The 10,658-nt window shown below is 46.9% G+C and overlaps 1 protein-coding gene across 1 annotated transcript in view; it reads left to right on the top strand.

Annotated features, from left to right (window-relative positions):
• The first annotated feature begins 7,549 nt into the window (after window positions 1-7,549).
• Window positions 7,550-10,658, top strand: part of DPP6 (dipeptidyl peptidase like 6) — a 767,813-nt gene continuing 764,704 nt past the window's right edge. The window contains exon 1 of the mRNA XM_054021141.1: window positions 7,550-7,867. Coding sequence (XP_053877116.1) covers window positions 7,808-7,867 — 60 coding nt within the window. The 5' untranslated portion in view covers window positions 7,550-7,807. The remainder of the gene's footprint in view (window positions 7,868-10,658) is intronic.

Genomic DNA, 10,658 nt, shown 5'->3' with positions numbered 1-10,658 from the left:
GTGATTTTTCTGATGTTTATATAATCTATAGAGATTAAGAAACCTTTTTGTAATGTGCCATATATCATAATGTGGTTTAATACCCCTTAGGTAGACTTTCAGACACAAGTAATGTGAAGATGGAAGTCTATGAAAGGCCATTAAGTACCAATAAATGAGAGTAAGATCTGTACTTGTACTGAATGAATAACCATCCTTGATAATCTTAAAGTCTAAAAGGTGTAAGTAGATTATTGCCAGAAGCATGCTAAGTGTTTTACTAACGAAGAGACAAGATCCCTGGCTCAAGGGTCTTACAATCTAAGGCCCCAGCTCGGCAGGGTGTTATGCACAAGTTGAACCATGTATCTGCATAGAGCGCCACTGAACTTAATGGAGATCCAAATGGATGCAAAGATGTGTTTGTGAGCAGACAAGGTCAGACTGAAAAGACAACAAGCAGGCAAGGGAGTGAGTGAGCAGTGTTATCTGCAGGCATTGTATGGGCCACTGTTTGTTTTTCTTTTCTTTGTGGTAGTTTTGAGTCTCTTCTCCTCCTCTCATTCTCACCAGCATCTCCTGGGGTTTGTAGGCCTTGTAGAAGAAGTAGGTTTGAGGGGGGTGAAAGATAGGCTTGGCTAGGATGGGGACTGTAGTTGTAGGGGCTACATGGAGGAAGGCAATACAGATTAAACACAGCATTGTATGTGTGCTTTATACATTTCATGGATTGTCAAAGCTTTTGGAAAGATCAATTGCGATACTCCTCCCAGTGTCAGTGCCTGTTCTAGGTCAAAGTTGTAGGTGAGTTTCAATAACTCACATTAGTTGCTTGTGTCCCTATTAATAAAGCCTGGAAGCCAAAGCAGAAGGGTCCTTTCATTGCTAACATCACAGAGGCTGTTTCTACGCTGGCATTTTCCCACCACTGCATTAGCACTGATTCAGCTCCACAGCTGGTAGCAACAACAGGAGCTCTAGTTTAGACCACCATTAGCATTTTACCACTGTGTCATCTAACTTTGCGTAGAGCAGGCCTAGAGAACACAGACTGTCAGCCTTTCAACCAATTTATACTAGTGCACCCACTGTTGCATTTACAGTGGTGGAAACGTTGAAGCAAAATGCTAGCACAGACGAGGCAAAAGGGTAGGGGGCATATACTCACAGGGGACATCCTGATTAATCATTTTTTTCATATCGGCCTTAGCTGAAATTGTGAATGATAATGTGACTCTCATCTGTGAAATCTTCATGAGCAGGCTTGATTGTTACAATTCTTCTCTTGCCAGGCTCTCTGCATTAGCTGTGTCCACTTCAGTGGATTCAAAAAGCTCAGCCTGGCTCCTGGCTATGACTAAATCATCTAATTATAGCATTCCCATGCTGTGCTTTTTGCGTTCATTCCAAATCCATCAACACATTGATTTTTGGAATGGCATTCTTTACTACTCTATAGTCTTGTTTCTCAAGACCTCCTTGTTCCCTGGGCTTCTTTCACGGGTCCAGGTTCTCCACCTACAGGCATCTCCTTTTCTCCAAGCCTTGCCTTTATTTTACTTGCCACCAGGTATATGCCCACAATTCTCCTCCTAGATGGAGCATCCTACCCAGTGTAAATTGTTTCAGTCCATGTGGATTCATACACTCTGGGTCAGATTCTCCATTGCCTCTACTTTTTGCATAGTCACTTATACCTGTGCAAAATGGGTATATACCATTACCATTCAGATGTGATTAACTCATTGTGAACCAGTGTGATTGACTGACTACACCTGGTGCAGAACAAGGGCGAATCTGACCATCACTGAGTTTTGCACTCAGTTTGCAGTGAAGACAAATGGAAAATTTCAGTCAAAATTACATCAAATCAGCAGGGTTAAGTTGAAAACCTGCAAAACCATGAAGTGCATATAACAGTGAAGCAAAACCCTAAGTAAGCCCAGTTCTATGTGACAATGAGCTACCTTGGAAGGCTCATAAACATTAGCAAATCTTTCAAGGGTCCTGGTCTAAGTCTGGAGCTTGTGATGAAACCAGGTGAGTATCCCAGCATTGCAATTCTTGCAGTCGTATCTCGAGTCTAGCAATATATGGGATTTCTCTTAAAGCCCTGACTCCTGACTTTGAGGCTGTCAGGTTGTTTTTTAAATATGTTTCTAGTCCCTCAAGGGTACAGAGAAAATCTGGGACATGTGTAATCTTTAGGCTCAAACCAGAAGGTAAATAAAAACCTATGGTATTATTTTTTAAACAAGAATCTCATGATTTTAAAGCCAGTCATGAGATTTCCTTTTTAAAATAATACATTTTGGGTTCTTTTTATTTTGGAGGGTCTAACTAATGCCTCGAGTACTTACAGTTGGCAAAATGATTTTGCATAATTTTGAGTTTGGTTGTGAATATTTTGTACAGCTCTAACTCTGCTCCCCAAACAAAATTATTAGATGTTCTTAAAAGTAGGACTAAGACCTCTCCTTTTTTAATACTGTTCTCAGCTGAGTGTATATATATAATCCTTTTCAAAGTGTAAAATGCCCTAGGATGTTTCAACAGTGCTTCTAAAATGACAGCATATGTTTGTTCTTTTGTACTTCACTGAACAGCGTATGTTGATCTATATGCTACTTTTTTGTCATACACATTTTAAAATTAATATTTGAATTTATACCACTTCTGGAATTTGTCTGTTTGCATAGCTTTCAAAGTAAGACATGCAGTATAATTTAGCCTAAAAAGCAATACTATAATTATTTTATTTGTATTATGGTAGTGCCTTGAGACCCCCAACTGAGAAAAGAGCTGAATTATGCAAAGCACTTTGTAGATACATAACAAGAGCCAGTCCCTGCCCCAAAGAGTTTACAATGTAGACATGACAGACAATGGCCGGGAGAAAATCCCCATATCATCCCCATTTTGGAGATGAGGAACTGAAGCACAAAAAGTTCACTTCCCTTAGGATGTACAGGAAGTCTGCAGCAAAGCTGGGAACATAAGAATGGCCATATGGAGTCAGACCAATGGTCCATCTAGCCCAGTATCCTGTCTTCTGACAGTGGCTGATACCAGATGCTTCAAAGGGAATGAACTGAACAGGCAATCATCAAATGCTCCATCCTCTGTCATCCACTCCCAGCATCTGGCAGTCAGAGGTTAGGGATACCCAGAGCATGAGGTTGCATTCCTGACCATCTTGCCTAATAGTCATTGATGGACCTATCCTCCATTCACTTATTTAATTCTTTTTTAAACTCTGTTATAGTTTTGGCCTTCATAACATCCCCTGGCAATGAGTTCCACAGGTTGACTTTGTGTTGTATGAAGAAGTACTTCTTTTTGTTAGTTTTAAATCTGCTGCCTATTAATTTCATTGGGTGACCCCGAATTTTTGTGTTATGTGAAGGAATAAATAACACTTCCTTATTCACTTTCTCCACATAATTCATTATTTTATAGATCTCTATTATATCCCTCCTTAGTCGTCTCTTTTCCAAGCTGAACAATCCTCGTCTTTTTAATCTCTCCTCCTACGGAAGCTGTTCCATGCCCCTAATCTTTTTTGATGCCCTTCTCTGTGCCTTTTCCAATTCTAATCTTTTTTTGAGATGGGGCGACCAGAACTACACACAGTATTCGCAGTAGGAGTGTACCATGATTACCACTGGAACTGAATCCAAATCTCCCAAGTCCCAGACAGTGCTTTAACCACAGGCACTACCTTTCTCTTTAATATTTTGATGTTTATTAGGCCTTTGAAACAATTAGACAAAACCAAAGTATTAACAGATTCTTTAAAAGCAAAGTTCTCCTCTTGTGAACATTGAACTCTAAGCTAATTGGAGGCTGCCATTTTTTTATGGCAGTGTGGTCCAATGCTCTTTTTTTCAGGGAAACTGATGAAATCCAAGATAAAAGTGCCTATTGGTGGGGAAGACATGTAATACCGGGTAGGCCTTTGTCTGGGTGAGGGATAGAATGCAAGACGACTTCCCTTCCTGCTCAGGGGCTTCTAGCCACCCCACTTGGGTGACACATAGAGAAGGCAGAGCCATAGCCCTGTGTCTCCTCCCTTCCCCTCATGCACCAGCTAGTGGAGCTGGTTTGCTGCAGCACTGTAGTGATTCTCCATGCAGCCAGTCTCTTAGGCCTGATCTACGCTAAGGGCTTGTCTCCACTACGGGGAGATGGACGCTGTTGCAATCAATGCAGCATGGGTCGATTTAGCGGGTCTAGTGAAGACCCACTAAATCGAAGGCAGAGCGCTCTCCGGTCAACTCCACCTCCAAGGGAAGCGTAAGGTAAGTTGACCGGAGAGAGTCTCCCGTCGACGCAGCGTAGTGAAGACACCGGGATAAGTCGACCTAAGCTATGTTGACTCCAGCTATGTTATTCACATAGTTGGAGTGGCGTAACTTAGGTCGGCTTACCCCGGTCGTGAAGACACGACCTAAGAAATTAGGTCAGTATAACTGCGTTGCTCAGGGGGGTGAAAAAACTACACTCCTGAGCAACACAGTGTAGACCGCACTAGGTCAGCCTAGCTTACACCTCTTGGGGAGGCAGATTACACTACTGTATTTTAAGTGCAGACAAGCCCTTAAAGACACAATCTCATACTTATATACCTGCTGTATCCTGCCAGTGGTGTTCAGGTGGTAACTCCTTTAAAGAAACAAATTTTAAATACAAAAGCCATTCTAAAAGAAGAAGACCTGCCAAGTATTCAGTCTGTGTAACAACAGTGTATGTGAGAGACTGAGGAGGAATATTGCTTTTAACACTCTTTTTTTGTTGTATTTACTTTTTGCAGACCTAAAAGATAGGAGGGGAGCAAAATAATAGAACTTTCTTCTGTTCCATACAGTGGGCAACAGGGTTTAAGACATTTAAGATCTCCTTTGTCAGTCTCACTCCCCACCCCGTATTTTGTAACTGCAACTGCTGATTGTTTCACCAAGGGGGCGCACTGCATGCCCCAGAGCAGCAAACTCTGCTAAAAGAATAATATGCAGCACTACCAATAAAATATGCAACTCGCAAATTATATCATTTGATTTATTAGGGGGCATCTTGCTCAGTAAAGTATGAAAACTGAGCCAGCAAACTATCCAGCCTGATCTGTAAACTTTAAATCTTAATCCGTATGAAAAGGAAGAGCCACCAGAGATGTGGACCAAAAAAACCCCCAAACAAACAAAAACATCACTGAGTGTGTAGTAAAGTTTGCCAGTCTAAGATGCCTGATCAGCGACTGTAATGCTCAAAGTGAACAGAAGTTTACTGATGCTGCTTCTCAGGAGGAGCTGAATGACATCCCTGGCATTAAAGATTGTTTTACTAAAGCAAGGGAAAACCTACCGAAAATTACAAGAACAGAGTATGGGCAATAAAACGTGAGAGCACATGGGGGAACAAGGGTTGGCCCCCGAGGAGATGGTTTCTTGCCTGGGGGACCTATTTCCACTATTGTGTATCCCTGGTGTGGTGTATGACACCGCCGACTCTCTTAAAGCCCAGGCCACCCTACTAAGAGGGAGGAAGAGAAGCTATTACATTCTGGATCAGGGACCAAACACTTCCCTGGCTAAGAAGTTAGAGGAGTGGCTCTGACTGTGTCTTTACCTTCTAGCTAAGCTGTTTTATGGTTAGCTATTTCCATGACCCTATTCTTGCCCCAAAGATCTAGAGTTGGAAGAAAAATTTGTCCATCCCCCTAAGCACACTACATGGTAGAGAAAAGAGCTCTTCTGGTTCCTGGGCTCCTCTTTGGAATGGTTGATGGAGGGAAAGAATATTTCTCTGGCCCCCTGGAAGGATCCATTTTACCACCCCTAACATGTGTGGTGGAGGGGGTAAGGGTCATATGAACAAAGGCTGCAAGGGGATCTTGTGGGCAAAACTGCACAGGTCAAAGGATGTAATCCACTGAGGCACCTTCTGTATCACATCAGAATCTTCAGTGAGTTGTGGATCCTTTGTTATCACAGGAGAAACTGGTGGCCCAACAGCTGAGGGGAGGAATTTTGGTGACTGCAATGTTCAGGTTGAGAAAGTAAGCACCCAGCAGTCAGGAAATCAAAGTCAGGAGATTGCAACATTATGGGTCTTAAAGCAGCTTTAACTCAGCCATGTAGGTTACTCACACAATGGACTCAGGTCTCCCTTCTTCTGTTTTATCTTATGGGCCAAATGGACCCTGGGGCAACCTCTGTGTAGTCAATGAAGTTACTGCAGGGATGAATTTGGCTCTATACTTGTAAATGTTTACCATGCCATGCCTGGGCAGTCCAGCATTGCTAACCCCTGCATTCATGAGGGAGGCACCCAAAAGCAGGAGACTGTCTTAAAAAGGGTGAGATTAAAAATAGTAAGTGTTGGGTTCTTTTTCTTTGCCCGCAGGTTTCTGAGTCTTCAGGGTGCCTTCGGGTCACATTTTCAAGCTTTTCTCTGCAATCATGAGGGCTACAAATGTATTTTCGTTTAAAAAATGAAAGCTGACATTTTTTCTTAATTAACTGATGCCCAGAGATGGGACTTTAAGAAAAATACCAACTATGGAGTGACTTGCAGGCATACTGAGAGTGTTGGCGATGCTAAGGGTATGTCTACACTGCGGTTGGGAGCATGCTTCCCCATGCAGCCCCGCCCCAGCCAATCCAGCACCTGGCTCTTGGCACTATTTGGTCCCCAACCCCAAACCATACAATCTAAACAGAAAACAAGTGTAATTGCTCTTACTCCACTGCAAACAGCTGGACCCTGATTCATCCAACCCCAGAGCAGCTGGAAAATGCTTCTCTGGTTCCTGCCAGTTTTTAACCCCGCTCTCTCGAGTCTTCTGGCTACACAGGAATAAAATATAACTGGTCCTTGCGAACACCCAGCTCTCGTGGCAATAGAAGTTTGGGGCCAAAATTGGGCAGGATTCAGACTTTGGGAGATTTTGCTGGCCCCAAACCTGCTGCCATCAGCCAGGGCTCGCTGCGCTCAGAAAGCGGCCGCTGTGCTAGTTAGTGCAGGCGCAGTGGAAGGAGTGGGGCGCGGGCCCCCACGCAGGCAGGGCGAGAGGGGTCCGGCTCTGCCGGGGAGCAGCCAGGCGGGAGGGGCCCCTCTCTGTGCGTCTTCGCCAGCGCGTCCCGCCGGTGCTCTCTGCTGCTGCTGCTTACGGGGGGAAGGCTCCTGGCAGAGCCTCGCGTGCCACCTCCTGACGGTCCCGGGAAGGCGGCCGCAGCTGGAGGAGGCAGGCGCGCGGCGCGTTCATTAACCCTTGCGCGTCCCTCTCCCGGCTCTGCAGGTGTCGGTGCGCCCCGAGGAGCCCCGGAGGCCGCGCGGGGGAGCGGGGAACGGTCCCTGCGGAGCAGTCCCAGCCGGAGAGAGGCGGGCTCTGCCCTTGCCACGCAGAGGGCGGGGGTCCCGGCTGCTGCCCAAACGCGCATGACTCGGGGCCTCCGAGTAGGAGCACGTTGGGGACCAGACAAGGCGGCATCCCGGAGCCTCCTCCTGCTCCCCGCCCTCTTCTCCGTCCAGGCTCGTCTCGTCTCCGGCCGGACCTGGCCGTGTCAGCAGCCGCCGGTGGAGGCGTGCGGGCCGGCCTCTCTTCGGGGGGGACGTGAAACGCCCGGAGCCCCAGGGCTTGCTCCGCGGGGCCCCGCGCTGCTTGGGCGGCCGGGGCCAGAGTGCGGGAATCCCCGGGAAAGTGCCCCGCCCTGCTGGAGCCCGACAGCGCCTTCTGCAACTCTCCGAAGTCTCCTGTCCGGGAGGAGAGGGCGCTTTGTGCTGCGGGCGAGCGCGCCAGAGGGGACCTTCCCAGCAACTTGCTCCGAAGATGAACCAGACAGCCGGAGTGTCCAACAGCGTCCGCTGCCCTAGCGGGAAGGGGCCAAAGGTAAGGGCAGCTCCGCGGCGCGCTCCGCGTTTGCAGGGGACAGGGCTTCGAAACAGCCCTTTGGAAAAGTTGTTGGTGCAAAGCAGGGGGAGAGGGGGATGGTGACATCGGCTAGTGATTCAGTGCCCGGGGTGCACAGTTATTACAGCAACACTAGGACAGTGCGCCTGGCCTGGCTGGTGTTTGCAGCGCTGGCTGCTTTATCGCGGTGTTGTGTGTTCCCCCGAGGAGAAGATGTTTGGGGGAGAAGGGGTTTCAGCAGCGCCGCTAAGTCCTTGACTCAGCCCGTCCTCTGTATTAAGAGATGCTCGGACTGCTCCCATCGGATCACTTCAGTGCAGTGTGTGTGTGTGTGTGTGTTGTTCTGCTGATAAATAGCAGCGTCAGTTTTTCCATACCGGAGAGCCTTGCTGGAGGGATGAAACTGTGATTTAGCGGCGGGAGGGGAGATGTGGGGAGTGGATGGGCAACACTGAAAACTCCTGGAAAACTGGAGTTTTGCCTTTCCCGTGTGCCCCTTGTGTGTGTAGCGAACGCTCTCGTCATTAGCGGGTGTGCATTCCGCAACCCAGTGAGCCACCGACAGCGAAGGGAAACCTTCTCCGGCGAGGAGTTAGTGCGACCCAGGCAACGCGAGGGACAGCGAGGAGGAAACACACGAGCACACGGGGCTGTGATGTGTAGGAACGAGGGGAAGCCCCAGGGAAAGGATCCTGAGTTGACACACTGTGATCTACTTTGCTCCTAGATATTCACTCCACAGGCATGAAAACCAAACTCCTCTGTCTTTCATTTAGCCGTTTATGCGGGGAACTCCGGCATCTCCGTTTCTGGCGCATCCCTGGCCGTAGCAGCTACTCACTTCATGCGAAAAAGCACCACCGTAAACTTTCCTAGAGAGACCTTGATAGTCCATGTGCTGTGCTTCGGGTTAGCTGCTTAACATATCTTAAAAGTTTCCTTAACAAAGACAAACACTGCTAACCACATGCTGTGCTATTTAACCAGGTACAGACACTTTGATTGCACCATGCGCGGTCTGTTCAGGATAACCTTTCTGATGTTTCCAGGGCAAGTTTTCCGGTTTTGTAAAGAATTTCAAATACGTGGCTGTAGCTGGAGTTTTGCATTGGATGTTCTGTGATAATGAAAGGGACGCATTTCAAAGAAACACGGAATCACAATTTTTTTCCAGAAACATTATACACAATTATTTTTCAACACTGAAATCGTTCTCTCTTCTGGGTTTTATTTCATGTAGTGTGGTTCGGTGCTGATTCTTGCATGTTCTGCAGTTTTGCTTTTTAACCACTGGAGTTCTGACCCTGCAAACACTTGTGCATGTTAATCTATCCTGTATCTTAGTTCCCCAGCTGTAAAATGGGGATAATTATACTGCCCCTCCTCACAGGAGTGTTGTGAGGCTAAACTCCATTAATGATTGAGTTCATGTGCTTATTCACATGATGAAGACCTACAAGTAAGGCTATGATTTAGTCCATGGGTATTTTTAGTAAAAGTCTTGGACAAGTCACGGTCAATAAACAAAAATTCACAGCCTGTGACCTGTCCATGACATGTACTATAAATACCCCTGACTAAATCTTAGCTGGGGATGGGGGGCACTGCTCTGGGGGACTGGGGGGCCGCTGCTGTCGGGGGGCAAACCCGGGGCTGCTTACCCGCTGCTGCTCTGGCCACTCCTGGGACCAATGTCAGGGGCTGCGGCTGCTCCTCCTGCCCCCAGGCCCGCTGCTCGGGCGGTCCCTGGGGCCAGTCGCACGGGCTGCTCGGGCGGTCCCCGGGGACAGCTGCCCAAAGCCACCTGAGCAGCAGCCAATGCAGCTGGCCCCGGGGCCACTCCAGCAGCACCGGTGCAGCTGGCTGCGGGGCTGCCCGAGCGTCTGGCTGAGGAGTCGCTCGAGGATTGGCCGGTGTGACATTCTGCAGAGCTGCTTTAGCAGCTGGCCCCAGAACCAGCCTCACTGGCCACTGCAGAAGTCACAGAGGTCATGGAAAGTCACGGAATCCATGACTTCCGCGACCTCCACAACAGACATGGAGCCTTACCTATATGTATCTAGAAAGATTAGATGAGCTCACTGAAATCAGTGGGCTCCTCTTCATGGCTAGTCAGTTAAGCAGATGCAAGACTGGTGCCTAAATCTGCAGAAATAAGTCTTGTAAATATTTTCAAGGCGAGGCCTCCTTTGACAACCCTGTTTTTATTCGGGTGAAGGTTATTATTTATTAATTTAATCATATCAAATGCTGCTCTATCATTTATTTAGTGGAAGGGGAAGAGAGGGAGTCCTATTTTGTGTTCTGCATTTATACAGTGCCTAGTACAGTGGAGTCCTGGTTCATGACAGGGGCTCCAAGGTGTGATAGTAATACTAATTAATAATACGACAGTGTGACCCGGTAGGTCAAACCCGAGTATACCTACCAGATAATTCATATAGTTTTAATTTAATTCAAAGACATCGGCAGCATATTTTCAAACATTGTAAGCTGTAGCCATTATTTCTTTTGGAAGTGTATTTCTTTTTCAAGACAGATGACTGATGATTTAAGCTTTTTAATTAAAACATACAAACTCTGTGCATGACTAATTCTGTTGCAAGGAAGCCTTCCAGAATTCAGACATAATATCACACAGGAAAGGGCTGAAACAAATAGCTATTTTGCCTCTTGTCTCTTTAAAATTAGTTAACTTGCCCGGGATGCTAGGTTTTGAAGAGCACAGAAGTTTTCAAGAAGTTTATTCCCGCGGCCCTCCCCCCCCAGA

The sequence above is a fragment of the Malaclemys terrapin genome, chromosome 2 (assembly GCF_027887155.1).
Source record: "Malaclemys terrapin pileata isolate rMalTer1 chromosome 2, rMalTer1.hap1, whole genome shotgun sequence".
NCBI lineage: Eukaryota > Metazoa > Chordata > Testudines > Emydidae > Malaclemys > Malaclemys terrapin.
The sequence above is the reverse complement of the archived record's forward strand: the minus strand, read 5'-3'. Positions and strand labels throughout refer to the sequence as shown.